This window comes from Triturus cristatus, chromosome 3_2 (assembly GCF_964204655.1).
Source record: "Triturus cristatus chromosome 3_2, aTriCri1.1, whole genome shotgun sequence".
Taxonomy (NCBI): Eukaryota; Metazoa; Chordata; class Amphibia; order Caudata; family Salamandridae; genus Triturus; species Triturus cristatus.
Window position 1 is genome coordinate 1,132,149,465 of NC_140584.1, and position 22,903 is coordinate 1,132,172,367.

A 22,903-nucleotide genomic window follows, 5' to 3' on the forward strand; every position below is an offset into this window, starting at 1 on the left:
CCCGCCATTGTTGCAGTGTTGGGACCACCCGCCGGACATGCGGTGGTCCCACCACTGCGATTAGGATGCAACCGCCATACTGGCAGGCGCATCCTGGGCTTTTGACATTGCAGCAACGCACGCAATTGCAAAAGTGCATGCACAGCATTTCCCTGCACTACGTGGCAGGCACCACGTGGCGCCTGCCACTTGGTGCATGGAAATGAGGGGGTTACCATGGGTACCCCCAGTGCAGCGACACCACAACCCCCAAGGGGGGACCGGAATGGGCCCCCAAACCCAATCCCCGCCAGCCTTCCCATGGTGGCATCGCCGCCATGGAAAGGCCTTTGTTTACCCACATCCTGATATGGCGGACAGAGCCTGCTAGGCACCGCCACATATTCAGCAGCCCTGCACCCTCCACCAGGCAATCGGAACGATTACCTTTGGTGGATCAAGTGACGGACGGTCTTTCCATCCGCCACGGTACCCACCGCCATCCTAATTTGGTGATGGGTAATGCGCTTCGTGATGGCGGAAGGACCGCCACCGCCTGCCTGGCGGTCCTTCCGCCATCATAATGACCCCCATAGATTTGGAAGACAGAGGGAAAAACCGGCAAGAAGTCACAAACAGAAAACATGAACCCGCAAGTGCCGTCAAGAAAAAAGGGGCAGTGAGTGTCTGTAGTTGCAGGTATTCCGTGCACAAACGTTAATTGCTTTGCCATGGGAATTGGGGTGGGACGTTTATGGTTGTCGAGGGAGAGGAGTACCAGATTCCAGAAATTTATGTCAGGAGGGGGTCCTTACGCCTAAAAATGTTTGACAGGGGGGGTCTCGGCATCAAAAAGTGTGAAGACCTCTGGCTTAGAGCCTGCCAGTGGCTACTTGCCAGTGGTTGGCTTCATCATCACTCTCACTGCCTTGCTTCTCATTGGTGCGTGCCGGTTTCACTTTGTCTTCATGTTTTTGTCCTTTTGATGAAGCATGGACCGAGTATTGATTAATTTCTTTATTAGTGTCCTTGCGTTGCACGCACTCTGTTTTAGGTACTTGTTTCCCTTCTTGGTACCCTCGCTGTTTGTTTCTTATCGCTTAACCATTGTTGCTTGCACCCACCCGCTTCCGTAGTTGTTGCTTGCCCTCCCGTCGTTATTTGCACTCCCCCGCTCGTGTTTTTTTTTTTTTTTTAAAGCCATGCTAGACAGCAACCAAGCTTCTGTGCAACACGGTTATAACACATAGACAAAGCCGATAGCTCTTGCTTGGTGGAGACGTATTGGCTTTGCTGATGCTTGTTTTGTGGAGGACGTGGTCGCTGCCATTTCCTGCTTGCAGCGCGTCTGCATCAAAATTTAATTTGCACACTTTGTAATTCTTTTGTTTTTTATTTACCAGTTTGAGTGGCATCCACCATCGTAGGTTGGTCAATAAAGAAAGAGTGGCATTCGCGTGAATCTGTGGCTGTGTGCTTACATGGTGACACGTATGTCACCTACAGAACGGCACAACTGGCAGCAGTGACCGTGCCATCGCGCCTTTCTTTCTTTCGTTTTGTTGGTGCTGTACTTCACTGGCAAAAGGTAGTTTGTTTTTGTTGGCCAAACCACTGGGTCCAAAAGGTGAGTCCTATTGGCTTTAGCCGTGCTTGTTTTAGTAGTCCTTTATTTATTTAAATGCCTTTTACAAAACGTTTTTATTCTTTATTTTTATAGTTTATCTAGAAACATAGTTTACGTTTATTGTTTTTGAAAAACGATCCCCACGTCTTTAATTTCGTGTGTCTTGATGTTTTTGTGAACCTGTCATCATGGGGGCCAGTGCAGTCGCGGGTACTCGGAGCTCCCTGGTCCCGCCCGCCGGTTGCTGACACCAGCATAGCTCGGTGATGGGGCAGAACCGATCCGAGCTGCTTTTTGATTAATACACAGATGGCGTCTGCTCCCGGGTGCCCGCGCTGACTGATGTGTGTTCTTGGACGGGGAGCGCCACGCAGGAACAGATGCCGGCGCATTGAGCTGTCAGAGGGGTAATGGAGCCCGGAGGAGACCGCACACCGGCCCCAGCGCGGGGTTAAGGACGTCCCTTCCCGAAGGCTAATTATGGAGGACGGCGCACCTGCCGGGGGCGCGGAGGATGGCGCCCTCCCGCGGGGCGGCGCTTGATGGACAGCGTGCAGCTCGGCGTTAATTGAGCTTCACACCTTGAAACTGGCAGGGAGGGGAGTGGGTGACGGCTGCTGTCAGGGAGTGTTTGTTTGAAAGAGAGGATGTTAACCGGTGCTTGTTTTCTTTGTGAGGCGTGTGCGGAATCCCCACGCACGTGGCCGGGAGCATAGCGCTAGACTGGGAATAGCTCCTTCCAAAGGGGCGTGAAACCTCCGATCCCCGTTAGATGCTGCAGGGAGCCAGCCAGGGAGTGTAACCCTCCGCCCTGCAAGTGGAGGCGGGATGAAACGGCTTCCATGTGACACACCTGACACCTGGTGATGCTGAGGCCAAAGTCACAGAACCGTGTCCTGAGAGCTCACTGCGGGCCTTTGTGTTCACACCAGGTGTTAGTGTGTTCGATTTCTGGGTTCAGTTTCAGCCATAGGCATGATCGAACATCTGGGAGAGGATGTGGCGCTACGGTTGGAGTTGCCGCTTTGGAGCTAGTGAACCAGGGTCGAGTCCTGGCTCCGGCTCAACATCCTGTGATTCTAAGCAATCTCTTAATCTCCTTGCGCCTAAAAAAACCACAATGTAACTGGTGCTCTTGTAAAGCGATCGAAGGCCTTCGGGTTGAGTTTCCGCTACACAAAACTGCAAAAAATAAATTAAAACATAACACCTGTCTTCATGGTCAAGCGTCCGCATGTTCAGACTTTTGTCTGCATGGTCTGTCCTATCTTGGTCCGACTGTTGAGAAGATGTGGTTTCACTAGGCAGTCTTTTCAATGTTGTCTTACAAAGTTGGGCGGGGTGGGTGTGGAGGGCTGGCACAATGCTGTGCCTGGAGTAGGTTTCTCCAACGAGTAACTTGTGACTAACTACTTCTGTGCAGGCCCACCTACTAAATTAGCTTTTGAGTGGCTTAATTAATATACGTATACAGCAATGAAACATGTACTACAGGAGACGAAAATGTGTGTATGGTCAGAACTCATAGGCTGAAGTTTGGAGAAAAATGGTTAAATTTCCTAAAGCTGGTATTTAAGTGATCAATAAATCATTCAAGGACTTATAAAGCGCAACTACTCACCCGTGAGGGTCTCAAGGCAGTGATAAACCATGCGGTGTCTGGGAGCCTTATTCTAAACACTGCTACCATCGTGCCAGGGGCATGCAGCTGCGGCTGGTCTGTATTACCCACATGGAGGCATTCCACATTGACAAAGCCATTTTTAGGTCTCGCCTGAACTAGCGCATGCGCTGGTCTGGCGAGACTTATTGAGAGGGCTCCAAAAAGTGCTACCAGGCCAGCCTAGAGCTACAGTGCATGTGCGCGCGGGCGCGCGCCGCGCTTTACCGCTATTACTTTCACTTTCATGGCCGCTTTGATGTTTGATCGTGATTGCGATCGCAATCACTTTCACTTTCGTGGCCGCACGGCCGCTTGGCATAGCCTATAGGTCTCGCTTTTGGGACCTTATAAGTATTTAGTTATGCAACTGTTGCATGGCTAAACACTTATAAGGTCCCAAAGGCGAGACCTATTGGCTATGCCAATGCTTGTTATATCACTGCTGGCAAGCGTGCCTGATGAGCTGGAAGGATTTTTTATTTATTTATAAAGTTTTTAAATAGCGCGAACAAGATCCCGAAGGATATCTGAGCGCTTTACAAAGGATGGAAGGCAGGACATAAATCTAATAACGACATCAAGTAAGAATACACCCCAAGAAAAATAGCATAAGTCCCAGACAGATGAATCAAGAAGAGTAGTACAAAAAAACAGGTATAAAGCAGGCTATGAGGGGGGCACATAATGAGGAAAAGAAGAGCATACATCCAATATCAACATCAAGTAGGAATACACAACAGGAATAACGGCATGATTCCCAGACCAATGAATCCAGGAGAGTAATACAATAAACAGGAAGGTAGCAGGCGACGAAGGGGGGCACATAATACGGTAAGGAGGAGCAGCATCACATGATGGTACCTGAAGGTACAATGGTTGTAGGATCAATGATTTCAAACAAATGATCCTAACCCAGTTAAGGTAAACATTTGTTCATTAGGAATCTTTTGGCTTCCAGTTTGAAAGCAGTTGTTGATGAGATTCTGCGTACTTCCAGTGGTAGAGAGCTCCATATCCTTGGGGCAACGCCGGAGAAGGCTCGGAGACAGGTTCTCTTTTTCCTAAGGATGGGTGGTTTCAGAAGGAGAGCGATCGCGCTTCTTGAGGCTCTCGCACCCCTGGAAAGTTCAAGCTTTTGCGCTACGTACCTGGGGGTTTTGAAGTGCAGGGCTTTGTGCGCCAGAACGGCAACCGTTACCTGAATTCGAGCTTCGTAGGGCAACCAGCACCTACTACCAGTTTGCAAAACCAAACACTGAGAGACAAAGAAATGCTTAAGTGTAGAAATAATGTGTTCATTTGAAAAACAATTTTGTATATGAATATGTATGTATAAAAACGATTTCATAATAATAATGCACTATAAGAGAGTCATAACACTGTATACTCTTTTTTGATTTAATGGTTTAATTGCAACATTTTTTCCTGCTGCTTATATCTGTGATGGGGGTTGTTAAAAGAAGTTGTAAACAAATGTAGTCAAATAAGTGCTGTCCAATAAGAATTTGCAAACCTATTCATAGGTTTATGGAAAATATATATGTAGATTTATTACCACATCCATACCATTATTTTGCTTGGTGTATTGGAGCCCAGGTGGTGTGGGGGTATGTCGGTAAACCCTCTTTGTTGGTGACATTATGTCATTCCAGACAGAGACCAATTAAATTGAAATCATCCTTAGTTCTGCTTCAGTGAAACTCGTCCAGCTCGAACTCCAAGGTCCAGATCCCCTCCAGATGGGAACACAAGGAACCCTGGTCAGATTTCAGACTGTTATCAACACATACAACAATTTATTTTCTCAAAACTGTTATATCAATTAATATTATTCAATTATTTGATATAAAACACATATAAATTCATAAAACATCTCTTCTTTCACATCACACAAAAATTGAAATATCTTTTATATCCTTGCTTTGATATTCCAAATGGATTGTGCTTTTAGTGGGTAACTGACTCTCACAGGGTATAGCGAACATACGTTTCAAGGTCATGACCCCACTCTTCATGCTATAACATACAGTTTCTCTCCCTCCTATCGCGCAATACAACCTTTCTGGCGTACCGCTAAAATAACTTCTTATGGGTCTAGGCTCATGTGGTGAGCAACGCAGGGCCATTGTATTCAGTTAACGCCAGAAGCTAAATTGTCAAGTTGCAGACTATTTGGACCTCTTCAGTGAGATACTGGTGGACTCCTACAGCAAAATCAGCACAGGACCCAAATCTGGGCCAACCCGTCCTACTCAAGGTGTCACCGGGAGTAAAAAAAAAAAGGTGATGGGTGGAATATTTGAATTAATTTCATCCACTAGAAATTACTCGAGCCGCATTTCAGGTCACCGTTTTTTGTCCACTGTTCCAATCTGCACACAGGCTAGCCATATAGAAATCCCCTTTTTGCTGCTCCAATAGAAACACGGCTGGCTAAACTTCCAGACCATGCACCCTATAGACAGGAACACAAGCAACCGCAGGCTGGTTTCTGCCTCAACAGCCCTCTTCAGTGAAGTAAAGCTGGAATCCAGTGTCATGGTGAGCATGGGACCCACATCTGGCATACCCACAGCAAGATCAGAGATCTGGACGTCCAGTTTTCAATAGCACTGTCGAGAATGGCCAGTCCGTCCTGTTTGTGCCAAGAATGAGTTATGTCTACCCTTTCTGTACAAAACATTTAGCTCTACCGCTTATAGTTTTGAAGTTGTTCAAAACTTTTGCTCACCCATGCTTGCCAAATGCATTGTTTACCCTTTTTGTTGTACCCTTCAACCACTGCTCTTTCCACAAGTTTCCGTGAGGCCCTTGATGCTAATCCTGAGTCCTACGATGTTAGATCGTGATTTTATTTGTAAGATTCCCCTTCGAATGATGGTCATTGCTCTCTCTTCTACTGTCTGCGGTGCACAGTTTTCAGTGGCAGATTTGTCCAGCATGTAAGGATCCACAGAGTCAGAAAAATGATTCTGAACAAGTTCTTACTTCCTGTATACATCCACTTGTGTGCTCAGGTCAAATCATTTCAAGCAAATGTCTTCATAGCCTCTGGTTTACTCTCAGACCCAGTGAAGTGGAATGTTATGTTACAGTTTTTAGATCTGGCCTTCGAGACCCCTTTAGCTCAACAGACTATTGCTTTTTCTGAAAACATCATACCTAGTATCAATACCAATAGGGCTTTTGGTCCCCAGGCTTCATCCATTGACCTGTTAAACTGTCACTCACATTTTGCTTCCGCCTAGAGCAGGTGGCAATGGCTCCGCCCACTTTACCCATTGGCTCTCTTCATTTTGAGGTACTGCACGATGTCTACGCACATTGTTCACATCCAGAAACACATAATTCCCTTCTCTTTAGTTGCAAATTTGGTTCAAAGTATGTTTTTTAATTGTATTTATTATTACATTAACCTGAAATACCAGCTATCCTTTTTTTAAATTTATATCTGGAATTACTTTTGGGGAATTGAACAGCTGCATCAGAAAATATTTGCAAACTTAATTTTTTTTACTGCAGTCATAAGGCAGAATCTTTTAAGTGAGACAGCACACTATTGTTTTCTTTGTTCATTTTTGGGGCATGTGCTTGCAATAAAAAATAAATGTAAAAAGTCAACCATTGCACCAGCTTGGCCAGGCTATTGGCTTTGCCAGTGCCTGTTGTATAGTGCAAGATGGTCAGTACATTGTGCTCCCAGCGCTTACAGACCATGAGAAGAGATTACGCTATACATTGTTGTAAGCTGCAAACGATTCAGAAGGAACAAAGAGCCAAGTGTTGAAACAAAATGACGCCCTGGCTCATTAGCTCTTAACTGCTGGCGTGTCGTACAACTGCACGCCACAATTTGAGACGGGCTGGCTAACAACAGTCGAGTATTGCTTCATGCTGAGCCCGCAAACGTACTAGCCTAAGGTTTCATTTTTTTACACCACCTAGCACTCTTAAGTGCTGCATAGCACTATGCAGAATTGTTAAATAAATAGAATATATCTATTCATGGAAAGAGCAGTGAATGCAGGAAACCACATCCGAGCAAAAGCAGCAGAGTCAAAAACAGATGATTACATTAAGAAATGCCTAGTCAACTTAGGAGAAGAACAAACTGAAAAAGGCCGAGATAAAGCTGGAGAATAGGGGGGATCGGCGTGCAAAGAGAAAGCGCGGGAATGAGCAGATGTAGCAGTCAGGTGGCCCAAGCTGCTTCCATTGGATGTTTGCTGTAAAATATGCACTTAAAACGTCTTCACATACACTGCAGAGCAGGAATCTCCAACTCTTTCTGTAATACAAGCTCTTTATGTGAAATGAAAATCGTCCTGAGATACTAATACTATTAGTGGAGTAACAGTGACAACGTAAGACGAGATGACATTAACGGCCACCCATGCACGAACATCAGCAATGCTCGACTGTCGTCAGCCAGCCCGTCTCAAATTGTGGCGTGCAGTTGTACGACACGCCAGCAGTTAAGAGCTAATGAGCCAGGGCGTCATTTTGTTTCAACGCGTGGCTCTTTGTTCCTTCTGAATCGTTTGCAGCTTACAACAATGTATAGCGTAATCTCTTCTCATGGTCTGTAAGCGCTGGGAGCACAATGTACTGACCATCTTGCACTGTACAACAGGCACTGGCAAAGCCAATAGCCTGGCCAAGCTGGTGCAATGGGTGACTTTTTAAATGTATTTTTCATTGCAAGCACATGCCCCAAAAATGAACAAAGAAAAAAATAGTGTGCTGTCTCCCCTAAAAGATTCTGCCTTATGACTGCAGTAAAAAAATTAAGTTGGCAAATATTTTCTGATGCAGCTGTTCAATTCCCCAAAAGTAATTCCAGACATAAATTTAAAAAAAGGATAGCTGGTATTTCAGGTTAATGTAATAATAAATACAATTAAAAAACAAACTTTGAACCAAATTTGCAACTAAAGAGAAGGGAATTATGTGTTTCTGGATGTGAGCAATGTGCGTAGACATCGTGCAGTACCTCAAAATGAAGAGAGCCAATGGGTAAAGTGGGCGGAGCCATTGCCACCTGCTCTAGGTGGAAGCAAAATGTGAGTGACAGTTTAACAGGTCAATGGATGAAGCCTGCGGACCAAAATCCCCTATTGGTATTTATACTATGTAGGATGTTTTCAGAAAAAGCAGTAGTCTGTTGAGCTAAAGGGGTCTCGAAGGCCAGATCTAAAAACTGTAACATAAACATTCCACATCACTAAGTCTTAGAGTAAACCAGAGGCGATGAAGACATTTGTTTGAATTTATTTGACCTGAACACACAAGTGGATGTATACAGGAAGTAAGAACTTGTTCAGAATCATTTTAGTGACTTTGTGGATCCTGACATGCTGGACAAATCTGCCACTGAAAACTGTGCACCCCTTTATTAGCTGCAGACAGTAGAAGAGAGAGCAATGACCATCATTCGAAGGGGACTCTTACAAATAAAATCACTATCTAACATCGTAGGACTCAGGATTAGCATCAAGGACCTCACGGAAACATTGTGGAAAGAGCAGTGGTTGAAGGGTACAACAAAAAGGGTAAACAATGCATTTGGCAAGCATGGGTGAGCAAAAGTGTTGAACAACTTCAAAACTATAAGCGGTAGAGCTAAAAGTTTTGTACAGAAAGGGTAGACATAACTCATTCTTGGCACAAACAGGACGGACTGGCCATTCTCGACAGTGCTATTGAAAACTGGACATCCATATCTCTGATCTTGCTGTGGGTATGCCAGATGTGGGTCCCATGCTCACCATGACACTGGATTCCTGCTTTACTTCGCTGAAGAGGGCTGTCGAGGCAGAAACCAGCCTGCGGTTGCTTGTGTTCCTGTCTATAGGGTGCATGGTCTGGAAGTTTAGCCGGCCGTGTTTCTATTGGAGCAGCAACAAGGTGATTTCTATATGGCTAGCCTGTGTGCAGAGTGGCACAGTGGACAAAAAACGGTGACCTGAAATGTGGCTCAAGTAATTTCCAGTGGGTGAAATTAATTAAAATATTCCACCCATCACCTTTTTGTTTTACTCCTGGTGACACCCTGAGTACGACGGGTTGGCCCAGATTTGGGTCCTGTGCTGATTTTGCTGTAGGAGTCCACCAGTATCTCCCTGAAGAGGTCCAAATAGTCTGCAACTTGACAATTTAGCGTCTGGCGTTAACTGAACACAACGGCCCTGCGCTGCTCACCACATGAGACTAGACCCATAAGAAGTTATTTTAGCGGTACGCCAGAAAGGTTGTATTGCGCAATAGGAGGGAGAGGAACTGTATGTTAAGCGTGAAGAGTGGGGTCATAACCTTGAAATGCATGTTGGCTATACCCTGTGAGAGTCAGTTACCAACTAGAAGCACAATCCATTTAGAATATCAAAGCAAGGATATAAAAGATATTTCAATTTCTGTTTGTATGATGTGAAAGAAGAGATGTTTTATGAATTTATATGTGTTTTATATCAAATAATTGAATAACATTAATTGATTTAACAGTTTTGAGAAAATAAATTGTTGTATGTGTTGATAACAGTCTGAAATTTGTCCAGGGTTCCTTGTGTTCCCATCTGGAGGGGAACTGGACCTTGGAGTTCGAGCTGGACGAGTTTCACTGAAGTAGAACTAAGGATGATTTCCATTTAATTGGTCTCTGTCTGGAATGACATAATGTCACCAACAAAGAGGGTTTACCGACATACCCCCACACCACCTGGGCTCCAATACACCAAGCAAAATAATGGCATGGATGTGGTAACAAATCTACATATATACTTTCCATAAACCTATGAATAGGTTCGCAAATTCTTATTGGACAGCACTTATTTGACTACATTTGTTTACAACTTCTTTTAACAACCCCCATCACAGATATAAGCAGCAGTAAAAAATTTGCAATTAAACCATTAAATCAAAAAAGAGTATACAGTGTTATGACTCTCTTATAGTGCATTATTATTATGAAATCGTTTTTATACATACATATTCACATTTCAAATGAACACATCATTTCTACACTTAAGCATTTCTTTGTCTCTCAGTGTTTGGTTTTGCAAACTGGTAGTAGGTGCTGGTTGCCCTACGAAGCTCGAATTCAGGTAACGGTTGCCGTTCTGGCGCACAAAGCCCTGCACTTCAAAACCCCCAGGTACCTAGCGCAAAAGCTTGAACTATCCAGGTGTGCGAGAGCCTCAAGAAGCGCGATCACTCTCCTTCTGAAACCACCCATCCTTAGGAAAAAGAGAACCTGTCTCCGAGCCTTCTCCGGCGTTGCCCCAAGGATATGGAGCTCTCTACCACTGGAAGTACGCAGAATCTCATCAACAACTGCTTTCAAACTGGAAGCCAAAAGATTCCTAATGAACAAATGTTTACCTTAACTGGGTTAGGATCATTTGTTTGAAATCATTGATCCTACAACCATTGTACCTTCAGGTACCATCATGTGATGCTGCTCCTCTGTACCGTATTATGTGCCCCCCTTCGTCACCTGCTATCTTCCTGTTTATTGTATTACTCTCCTGGATACATTTGTCTGGGAATCATGCCATTATTCCTGTTGTGTATTCCTACTTGATGTTGATATTGGATGTATGCTCTTCTTTTCCTCATTATGTGCCCCCCTCATAGCCTGCTTTATACCTGTTTTTTTGTACTACTCTTCTTGATTCACCTGTCTGGGACTTATGGTATTATTGTTGTGGTGTATTCTTACTTGATGTCGTTATTAGATTTATGTCCTGCCTTCCATCCTTTGTAAAGCGCTCAGATATCCTTCGTGATCTTGTTCGCGCTATATAAAACTTTATAAATAAATATTTCATCCCCTCATCCACCAGGAGGTAGTCCATATAAAGAACAAGGCAATCTGTAGAAAACCAGCCTCTCCAAATGAAGCTTTCAATTCCTTGTTTGTGTTGTTTATTACATTACATTTATAATCATTCTTAAGAAAGGTAGACACGTTTCGGCCCCAAATATTCTTGGCCTCCTCAGATGCTGAGGAGGCCAAGAATATTTAGTTCCGAAACGTGTCGGTCTTTTGGTAAGTATATGGAAATTATTTATATAAATTTGTCTCAACTTGCAGGCCATTTTTTTGTTTGGTGTTTTGGAGTGACATAGGTGGCAAAAAATGATAGACTGGAATGTGGAAAAGTACTTGGTAGCGGCCGAGATTTATTCAAGCATTTAACTATAACTATTTTATTTTTGAAATCCAGGAGTTCCAGATACAGTGCCACTAGACTATATCTCCTTTCAAGGTCTTCTGTGATACTCTCTTTTATGAGCAAACAGAAGTCTAGTTTTGATTTTGCATATGCTTTTGCTTGCACAAGTGAACTGATACGACTTCAAATGGAGCCTTCTCCGACAGGCTACCCAGTGTGGATTTCCATCTTGTTTGGCCTTTTGCTCAACACTGGGCTCCTGGCCCTGATGAGTGATCTCAAACCCTGTAATAGCAGTAGGTAGGACTGTTGTTCGAATGCTTTGCTGGTGGTGAAGCTCTCTACTTATCTCAGCTGTATCTGTACCACTTCAGCGCCTCTACCATTTCCAGTCTTTGCCACCACTTTATGATAACACTTTGACTAAGTTTCCATCCTCTAGTGTTATTCCATGTTTCTACATATTGGATTATGATTTGCTGCTTAAGAAGGGTAGGTAAAGGGCAGAGTGTTTTCAGACCCTTTCATATCTGCAACGATAAGATGTTCAGTTACAATCCCTGCAATTGAACTCTAGCATTGACATTTTATGTAGATAGGCACATTGTCTGGTGGTGTCAAGATTCGCGGACATTTTCTGGTGTGATCTTTTCTAGTGCCAAGCATGCAGATGGCCTCTGTGATGGCCATACCCGGCTGACCAGCTAAACACCACTCGAGAGGGCTCAGGCCTGGATTCTGTATGTGAAAAAATATAAAATTTCCCATAGTTTCAGGGCTTGTAGGCCTAGATTATGCATTTCTATTTTCTTTAATCCTACTTCAGCAATTTAAATAACACTGAGAAAAACTGTATAACATTTCTGAAAACCTACATTTCCCATAAAGCCTGCAAATCATGTCAATAAATGAGAAACTCAGCTAATCGCAGCACATAGCCCAGAATATCCAGTTCAAGGCATATGCCCCCTTCCTCTTTTCTGCATGTGATGTGCGCTTGGTGAGCCTCCCATTGGGGACAGTATGTTTGTTTCTGGTAAGAACCTGCCAGTCACAGTAAGAGGAAAAAGCAGAAAAGCCCAATCAATTTCTGTAACACAACTGCAACGTGAAATGTCAATTATAAACCACAATAATAGGCAACAATCAGAATATCATGGTCTTAAAGGATTTGTGAACATAAAAAATTCAGTTGAAAAAATACTAATCTCTTATGATGTCTCCCAATCTCCCACCCAGGGAAAATGCCTTATATGCCATAGCGCCTCTCGCTAAATGGACTCCGAAAACTGAAGCTCAATACCTGCCTCTGCCATGGTGCAGCGAACCCGTCCTGCTGTATAGAGTTTACTGATGGAAATCAATATGTGATGAATGCCAGCTGGTCTCACCTCTGCTGTAATAGCTTCATAAGCATTTGACCAGGTACAGATAGGAGAATCTGTGAAAGTCTGTTATGAAATTGATAGGCTGTTGGATTTAGTCCGCCTGACAGATGCCTCCTCTGGGGTAGAGACTATGTCTGGTAAATCCAACGTGCAGACACCTGAAACTTGTCTGCATGATATCAGACGATGCAGCATTGCCAGCTTAGCCAAAAATGTTTTCCTCTTCAGGATGTCATTCTGAGGTCAAGAGAGAAAGAGGTTAATAACTCGATTCACATCTCGGAGGTGAGAGTGCCGTCTGGTGGCATGGATAGTTCCTAATTCCATGAATAAGGGGATGTTTTCTCACCGGAGAACCTTCCACAGGTAGGTGACCAGTAGAGACTACAGAATGATTAATAGTCCTGTATGATATCACAGTCTCAGCAAGTTCCAAAAGAAAGTTGGCTAATAGTGCACGTTTTGCCTCCACTGCATCCAGATTGCGTTCCCTGTATCAAGCAGACCATCTTCTCCAAGCAGATCTGTATCTGCTGGTTATGCTGCTTTTTGAATGAAGGCAACAGCTTGCATCAAAGGACCCAGGATGGACCATTGATCCTGATAATCATCCACACCCTTAAGCATAACCACCCCTCCAAATCTAGCTGGTGAAACTACCCCATCACATTGGTTAGAAAGTTCTGATGACGGGGAAGAAAGATTGGTAAATCAAAGGAAAGTTCCAGACGAGATGGAAACTTTACCTGGGGTAGTGACCAGGATGACATTCGCCTGTTGTCTTCTAAACTGCCAATCTGGCGACCTAGGCAAACGGGGAGGAAGGCATGATTGCTCATCTGGCTCCAGTCCTGCAGAAAGGCCTAACCCTTTATGGTCTTCTCTCCAGCTGAAAAATATCTGTAGCTAACAAATAATCCGGGATGCCTAGATCTCCACTTCGCAAGGCTCCTCATCTGTCCATGATTTGCTTGAGTATCGACAAACCCATCCTCCGTTTGATTTAGTCCTTCAGATATCTGAAGTTCCAATCCGCCACTGTGTTTTTGAAATCAGGAAAGCACTCTGCCCTCACCGAAATCTTCCTGTCGAGGCGGAAATGTCAGAAGGTGACAAGGTTTAAGATTTTGGCAGGTCTGCCAATATCCAGGTGGAAGAGGTTGGTAGGTCTGACCCCATGGGGCGCCACTGAAAGTAAACCATGGGCCCTGAAGTGTCCCTGATGGACTGTTAATCAATGAAGCCTCACACCACCCTTAAATAATTTGTGACACTGACTCCACCCCACTCAGTGACAAGTTAGGAAAGGACATGGCTCACTGGATGATCCATAAAAAAGTTAACCAGTAAGAGGAGGTGGTGGGATCTTCTGATTTATTTTTTCTTCCCTCCGCAAAGCTTCCTTCTCCTTCTTGGGCCGTGCCTCTCCCTCCCACCACCTGCAGGTCATGCTTTCACCGAAGTGGCCTGGTAAATGCCTTATTGAATATTTGGGTATGTGTATGTATGAATTTGTGTATTTGAGCATGAGCTGTGAATGGATGAATGCTAGTGTATGGGCTTGTGAATGAGTAGGTTGTGAGTGTGTGTGTGCTTGACGATGGATGGTTGGGTGGATGGGTATGAGTTTGTGTACTTGTAGATGAGTGGATGTGAGTGACCACGTATGTGCCTCCCCACTACTTCTCAAAATTACCAGCCCCCCCCACTGCAAGATGTGTATAAAATGAACATCGATACACACGAATATCATATTCTCAAGAGAAGAAAATATTCGATACTTACCTGCTCAAGGAGCAGGAAGAAAGGAGAAAGATGGTCTGTGCCTCTGCCTGGATTTTGTGGGTTTGGTGCTGTGATTGGTTTTGCTTACCATGTATTGACATAATTTCTAGGAGTTATGGGAAATGTAGTTTCAGATGGAAAGTAATAGAGAAGATTTCCTCAGTGTTCTTTCAAAGGCTGGAGTAGTAATAACGAAAAGACATCTGCATCATCCTCGCCTCCGTTTCTGACGTAGAATTGAATCAAGTTGGGTAAACACTTCAGTATATTCAGTAGGAGAGCGACGCTCCTAGGGGCAGCTGCGAAAAGAATGGACATGAGTTGAAAAACAAAGAAAAGGCCAGATCATCTACCCTGTGAAAAATGAACACATGATCTCGGGTGGAATCTTGTTGGCATAACTACATGACTTCAGTTCATGGGTTCAAATCCCAGGCAGGTCAGTTCAGCCTTTTCTCATTGTGATATCAGTAAATGTTGTGATGTTGAATTGCATCATAGTTCTTTCTGTTAATTCCAGCGTCTCGTCTTGGCAGAACTATGGTATAAAGTGCTACGTAAAAAAAGAGGTTACAGTCACCATTGGTATCAAATAAGTAGTAAAAAGAGCAGCTGTGCACGGGCACCGTTAGGCAGTTCTAATGGAGAAATTATTCTAACAAACTCTAACACTGTAATTATGTTTTGGTGATATGTCTCTTTGATAAAGGGTATTGCAGTACAGTGAACTGATGATGCCGGCTGCACGATTGACTGTTGAGTGTACATTAATACAGAAGTATATTAAAAAGTGATGGATGGAATGCTTGAATTAATCTTAGCCACTTGTAATTACTCGGGCCACATCCCAGTCAATCACTATTTTGCACACCATGCCTCCTCAGTTTGGACCCAACCATATGCAAATAGTCTTGCCCATGCTCCAGTAGGAAGAGTCCAGACCAAAAGGCCAGGCCAGGTCCTCCCTGTACTGAAACACAATCAACTGAAAGCTGGCTTTGCCCTTATTAGGGCTCATCAGCCAGGTCTAGCTTGGTTCTAGTGACACAGTGTGCATGGGACCCATGTCTGGGCATACCTGCCCCATTTGGGAATCACACTGAAGTATACAAAAACGTGATGTATGGAATGCTTGAATTAATCTCAGCCATTGGTAATTACTCAGGGTCCCATCCCAGTCCATTGTTATTTGCATACCATTTCATCCCAGTTTGGACCCAGCCATATGCATATCAGTCTTGATCTGTCCTAATAGGAAGATCCCAGAACGAACTGTCAGGCAAGGTCCTCCCTGAACAGGTACTCAAGCAACCCAGGACCATTAATAAGCATCAGTTGTAATGTTTTAGCTGGTGGTGCCTTGCATTATGTTGTGAGTATGGGTATTGGGAACAGTAATACAGTGGTGGACTGCTGGAGCGAGGACATGCCAAGAGTCGGACAGGTGGGGGTTGGAGATTTAGAAACCGGTATTGCTCTGTGACTGGCTGGCAGTTAGTGCAGTTGAGGCTCACGTGACCTTTTCTCCCAGGGGGGCCTCTGGTGCGCTTTGCTGTCAGGTGGGGTGTAGACTTCTGCGTTTTGTAACGTTTTGTATGATGAGAAACTGGTCGATGAAGTCACTTGCTTTTGCTCTCATGTTGTGGGGCCCACTTCAAACAGGTTGTGAACACCTATTTCTTGAAATGTAATTCTGAAATTACTTTAGGGCTTTGATGACAGCACATATGGATAGCAGTGGGGCAGGTGGTCATTGTATAATGTTTATTTTAACTTATATTGGTCTTTCGTGAGCCCTGCTCTGCTCCAACGAATGATTGGGTCTTCTTTGATGTGAACTTCTAGCAGCAGAATATGTGTTCTATCCCTGACTCCCCCACTTGCTTATTTGTGGTCACTCAAAACTGTGAAACTTGCAAAGGTATGTTATGGTATGGGCATACAAGGCGCTGAAGCTCTTTGCGGTGGTAAGCTATTTCAAGGCAGCCCAGTGTTAGTGATGAGTTAGTTATGCAGTTTCAGTTCTGTGCTTCGCAGTGTGAAATGTTCTTCTCATGTAGATTAGTGCAGGTCTCGTGTGTGAAATCCACCTTGTTGAAGGCACCAATGCAAGAGTTTGTGGTCATTTCGTTTAGTAGATTCAAAAAGTGACCGCGTGCATTGTGGGTTAGATGCTGTATGCCTTCCTCTCAGGATATGAATGTGTTTCTTAAGTAAAGCTACTCCTGCTACACAAGGTGATCCGGTTATTCCATCCCATTATCAGAGTAGGCCTGAGATATCCTTTTCAGCAAAGGAGAGGGATTAATCCGATCTTAGATCTGTAGGAAGACTTGTCTGATTCTCTCACATGTAGCCTTCCGTTCCTGTTCAGATGAAGATCTCACGCGCCTCCACGCAGGCCTCTTCTGTCCCTGTGGGTCATGTGTATTAGATTAGACCCTGTCTGGCAGTGGTCAGTATGTCATTTCTTCTCTTTGTTTCTTGCAGGTGGTACAGCTGCATGCTAGGGAAGAAGTGTAGCCTGGCCCCTTTGAAAGAAGAACTTCGAATTCAAGGGGTAAGCGTTATTCTCACTTTCCAAGTAGACTGTATTGCTAGCATTTGTAAGTGTGTGGGTGTGTGAAAACCGGATCCTACGATTGGTCAGACCTGTTCATGTTGCCATGTGGTAGAATCTTTCCTACACAGTTGACACCTATTGATTGTGTGACTAATGGAATGCAGCTTTAACAGTGATTGATGACCTCACAGTGTTCTCTGCCAAGCTGTTTTATTGTATTTTTATTTTATTATGGTGAACTGCCAAGAGCGTGAAACAGCATACGAGACAGGAGTCATGCGGTCCTGATGATAAAAGCAGAAATACATTTTGAGAGCTAGAGTATAGGCCAGTGTGGGCGATTCTGGGGTGTTTCAATGTTATGTCTGGTAGCAGTAAACTGAACTTGCTGTGAGATGATTCTTGTATGAAGCGTGTTATTTGAGGCACGAAGAACCCTCGAACATTAGTCTTGGTCGACATGCCAGTCAGTATCACCCTAGTGGACATGCCACAAAATTAGTGGTCCTTTTAGTTTGCTCTGAGCAAATGTTCCTTCGGTTCTTACAGCATGCCGGTCTGTGCTCTTGGCCTTTACTGACCTATCTAATTTCTCTTTGCTTAGGGTGTTTGTATCTTTCTCTCCTCTCTTGTCTGCCTTTCCACTGCCTCATGCCTCCACCTTCCTCTCTCTATATCTCCACTCTCTGTATTTTTCTTAAATTTCTTTATTGAATTTTCCACAACAGTGCATAAATACTTGAACAGCAATCGAAGAAACAAACGGTTAAAGTGGAAAAAAAAGAGAGAGGAAAGGGAAAAAACAGAAAAGAGTGAAACAATCCTGTTTTTGCATGCCATTCGCCTACCACCTAAAGTTCAGCTTATCGATACAGCATAATAACATTTATGTGTTCAGTGCTAAAAAATATTTTAAAAAAAAGAAAGATTATATCAACAAAAAAAAGGTCCGGTCCCAGCAGTGACCATCTTGTGCGAAACACCTCTACAAGTTGCTAGCTTTAAGACTGCAAGACATGGCCAATATCCCCCCCATGTCCGTTATGTCTACCTATAGACTAACCTGTTAGATGTGACAATTGATCTTCTTTATTTGTGTGACGGGTATGCAGGATGCTCTACTGGAGTATAATTCAATATACATTTCACTCTATTCCCTCTGGTAATCCTTCGATGGTTGCCATATGTTTTTTGGACGTGCGGAAAGCGATGTGAATATGTCACTAGTGGTGTAACAGTAAATCGAGACCCAGAGCCATCCATGCCTTAACCGTTGGGACCTGAGTGTCCCCTCAGTATATCGAAATCTATCTTTTAGCCATAAGTAGAGCTAGAGCATTAAATCGCCGCATTCCGGCCTTTAAGGGTGTAACATACCTCAACAAGGCCATCAGTGGAGTGGGTTGAAGCTCACAGTCCACCATCTGGGACATTTCGCAAAATACCTCTCCGCCAGTATGCCAATATAGGCCTGCAGTTCCGTGCCAAGTGTATGAAGTCTTATGTGAAAAACATGGGAGGGACCCCACTGCCCAAGAGACAGGGTACCACAAGTATGTAAAAAAGAGAGATTCTCTTGGGTGTATAAGACCACCTAGGCTACAATCATGTCAAGTTCACTCAGAACATGCAAACCAACTCAACTAAGGGTCTAAAGTACCCACAACAATAGCCGCATATATCTCAAAGACAAAGAACCAAATTGAGTAAAAATTAATATTGTGATTTATTAATAACAATTTATCCACATATCGGTGATTGTATACTCAAATTCATATAAACAGTCAAAAAAAGAACATAAACAATGTCTAAAAACATAAAAGTTAGAGAGCAAGGGTACGATGTGAAATCAATACATTCATCACAGAATGGTATAATTCCAGTGTACATTAATATGTATGTGTGTATCACAGGTCTATTTTTAATACAGTAGATCCAAGTGTGAGACAGTTTCTGGATTTTAGACCAATTCTGAGTGGTACAGGCGTTGACGCGTTTCGGTGGTAAATTCTAATTAAAATCCACCTTCTTCAGGACAAAGATAAAAGCTCTCCAATATTTTTGAGCAATTAAAAAACCCCTATTGCGGGTGCGGTCCACTTTGAAGAACAGATGTTTGAATATTATCTGTTGCAAGAAAGTTCTTAATGTAGTCCTCAAAAAGTCCCAGTTTATTCAGACTATAGGGATCTCAATAATTATAGGTTACTGCGGAAAATGGGGGACTCTGCCCAGTAGGATCCGGTCCACTCATGCATCAAGATACTGCATCGATACTGCACGGTTGCCACTGTCCAACATTAGCTCCTCGTAGGGGAGTTTATTCCAAATGTGCACCTTCGTAAATTGGCGGTGTCTGCTCGCGGTGCGGCGTTCTACGATCCTTTTTGGATATCGTGCCGTCTCCCCGTATTTCTCATCCCCGGGTCAGTAACCGATCGGTTTTTTCCGCAGTAACCTATAATTATTGAGATCCTTATAGTCTGAATAAACTGGTACTTTTTGAGGACTACATTAAGAACTTTCTTGCAACAGATAATATTCATACATCTGTTCTTCAAAGTGGACCGCACCCGCAATAGGGGTTTTTAAATTGCTCAAAAATATTGGAGAGCTTTTATCTTTGTCCTGAAGAAGGTGGATTTTAATTAGAATTTACCACCGAAACGCGTCGACGCCTGTACCACTCAGAATTGGTCTAAAATCCAGAAACTGTCTCACACTTGGATCTACTGTATTAAAAATAGACCTGTGATACACACATACATATTAATGTACACTGGAATTATACCATTCTGTGATGAATGTATTGATTTCACATCGTACCCTTGCTCTTTAACTTTTATGTTTTTAGACATTGTTTATGTTCTTTTTTTGACTGTTTATATGAATTTGAGTATACAATCACCGATATGTGGATAAATTGTTATTAATAAATCACAATATTAATTTTTACTCAATTTGGTTCTTTGTCTTTGAGATATATGCGGCTATTGTTGTGGGTACTTTAGACCCTTAGTTGAGTTGGTTTGCATGTTCTGAGTGAACTTGACATGATTGTAGCCTAGGTGGTCTTATACACCCAAGAGAATCTCTCTTTTTTACATACAAGTGTATGAAGTCTGCCTGCTCAGCTGCACATCTGGAGCATTTCTGTGATTTGGCGGGGTCCATTTTAGCTAGTAATTACGGTGTGACATATGCTCTATGTAAATACTTAAAATACAGTAATTTATGCCTCTGATTGTATGAGACATATCACGTCTGTTCACAGCAATAGAACCATGTTTGATCCGACAGGGAGCTTCCCAGATCTCTTTAACAGGCCGCCTGGCCTTTTGCCCCAATCGAAGGTCAGCGTGTCAAAGATAAGTGGTAAAGTCGGGAGACAAGATGGGCCCTGGTAGTTGCTGTATTTGATGTGAGCGAGGGAAAGTCCTTAGGCGCTTTGGGGGGAGTCAGCAATGCCGCACGCATGGCGTTTCACAGTCTATGCAGAATAAATGTATCCATAAATGATGCGTCCCGCCCTGCTATCAAGTCGTCAACAGTGCACAACTGAGCTTCGCGAAATAGATCACCCGTAGTCTGCATTCCATTCCGAACTAGCGTCCGCTTGGTTAGCTTTTCCATCGTTGGGGAAGCTAGGGGCTATCTATCAATGGTATATGTGGGGAGTCACTCCCTGTATTGTATTATATTGTTTTGCAACAGAGTAGTGTACATAGTTATAGGTTAATAAGCAATTGGAGATTAGTTACAGGAGTGGCTAATTTCTCTTCGCATTTGAAATAGGTTGTTTTTATTTCAGTGGATGAGGTGTTCTTTCAAGTCATGTGTTTAGTTCCTTTTTGAAGTGGAGAAGTTAAGGATTTTTTCTGGAGCCTTGGTGTGTAGTTTCAGAAGGTTTGTTTTCTGGTATGTTCCATTTTCCTTTTGATTTCAGTTCGTGTGATGTCATGGCTGTGTGTGTGAGATTGGCCTCCTGTGAGAAGTTTTTCTGACAGGTAGAATGACATGTTAGTTGTTATTACCTTAGAAGTGGAGCTACAGGTCTTCTGGATTATGCGGTATTGGTGTTTTTGCAATTATTTTGTCTTTTGAGGCAAGTTGAGCAGTGTAGGGCGCAGTTCAGTTTATCCATGGAAAATATCGTGGGTGTCGGTGGGGTGTGGCCTGATGCCGATGGAGTGAGCAGCACAGCGCGAGAGCTGCGAACAGCCGACCGCCATCCAGCTCCATCCTGAGTCTTCTGGGGGGCAATTGTGCCCCCATGAGACTGGGTGTGGAGCAACACAGGCAGCTGGGTGGCACAGCTGAGAGATCGGCAGAAGAGGAACGGAGCTGTCGACACCGCGGACCGCGAGTGGAGCCCTTTCAGGCCGAGTAGGACGCTGCTGCAAAGGTGCACCCGACCCCTGACTCACAGTAATAGAGAAGGCGCAGGTCTGGCTAGTCGGTAGAGGGAGGAGGCGGCGTATATCTGCAGGGGCCAAAAGACGATGTGCGGATATCACACGAGAGGACGAGGTGCTCCTGAAGAGCAAAGACAGGCACATCAGCCGACGAGCTGCTGCAATGCCACGAGGTGAGGCTGCCTCATACAGTGAGTGAAGCGCAATCGCCGACAGCGGGGGCCTTGGCTGGCATAGACCATGCGCGGAACCCCCGTAATACTGATACGCGTTAGTGCTGTTACGCCCCAGACGGGCGAGATAGAGGGGGCAGGAAGTACCAAAGAGCTCTCCCCCTGGCTCTAAAAATACCACCCAGAGGCGGGTAGAAGTGACACACGACTGCTGGGCCCCTGGAGTGAGGTGATCAGAGGCACAGGCAGAAAGGGGCACAATTACGGAACAAGCCCAGGAACTCCAGCAACCAGGCCCCAGAGAAGCAATGATGTAGGCCGGCCATAAACAGTACGTGCAGCGCGATTGCCAACAGTGGAGGCTTAGACCCGCCTAGTGCCATCGAGCCCAGGTGAGAGGCGACTGCAATTACAGAACTAGGCCTCTACGCTGCAAAGCCTGAAAGTAGCTAAATGCAGCAGGAGTGGGTTGTACCGTACATCCAACTTAGGGCCTCTGAGAGCACAGCTGGCGCGGGTGCCTACATCGGTGTGATAGATGAGGGTACGGCTTCTGCCAACCTGGGAGCCAGTGCGAGAGATGCATCTTAGAGGGGAGGCAAACGAGACACGGAAATAACGAAATCTGCATAGAGCAGCAGCGTGCAATCATCGCACAGAGGGGCAGGCCCTGCATTAGGGGCTACATAGCAATAGGAATACTGAGGCGCTGAGGAAGGGCAGAGGAAGACGGAAGGAATTGAACCTGACAGAGAGAGACCCAGCGGCCGAAAAGCGTGGAAAATTGCCTAGTGACCTACTGCAATAGACCCCGACCCTAGCTGCACACCTCCAGAGGAACATGGGACCACAAGCCTTGCAACTCTTGCTGATCTAGCCCTGAACTGAGCTGCCCACAGCGATAGTGACTGAGGCTCTTCACCGAGGGAGCGTGGGGCTGAGAGAGAAGACCCCCCTAGAGAGCAAGTGTCAATGGATAGAAGAAAGTGAGAAGCAGGAATACAGGAGGCGACATCACCCTGTAGGGAAAGATGGGGAAAGTGCCAAAGAGGCGCAAAAAAGATAGAGCTCTGACGGAGAGAGTGACATAGGAGAATGATAATTCTCATCCCCAAGCAGAACGTTCACAGGACCCG

At 44.4% G+C, this 22,903-nt stretch overlaps 1 protein-coding gene across 1 annotated transcript in view; it reads left to right on the forward strand.

Moving 5' to 3' along the window:
- The window catches only part of METTL16 (methyltransferase 16, RNA N6-adenosine), a 388,563-nt gene that overhangs the window by 212,799 nt on the left and 152,861 nt on the right, over positions 1 to 22,903 (forward strand). The window contains exon 7 of the mRNA XM_085649941.1: positions 17,107 to 17,176. Within this exon, the coding sequence (XP_085506067.1) occupies positions 17,107 to 17,176 (70 nt within the window). The remainder of the gene's footprint in view (positions 1 to 17,106; positions 17,177 to 22,903) is intronic.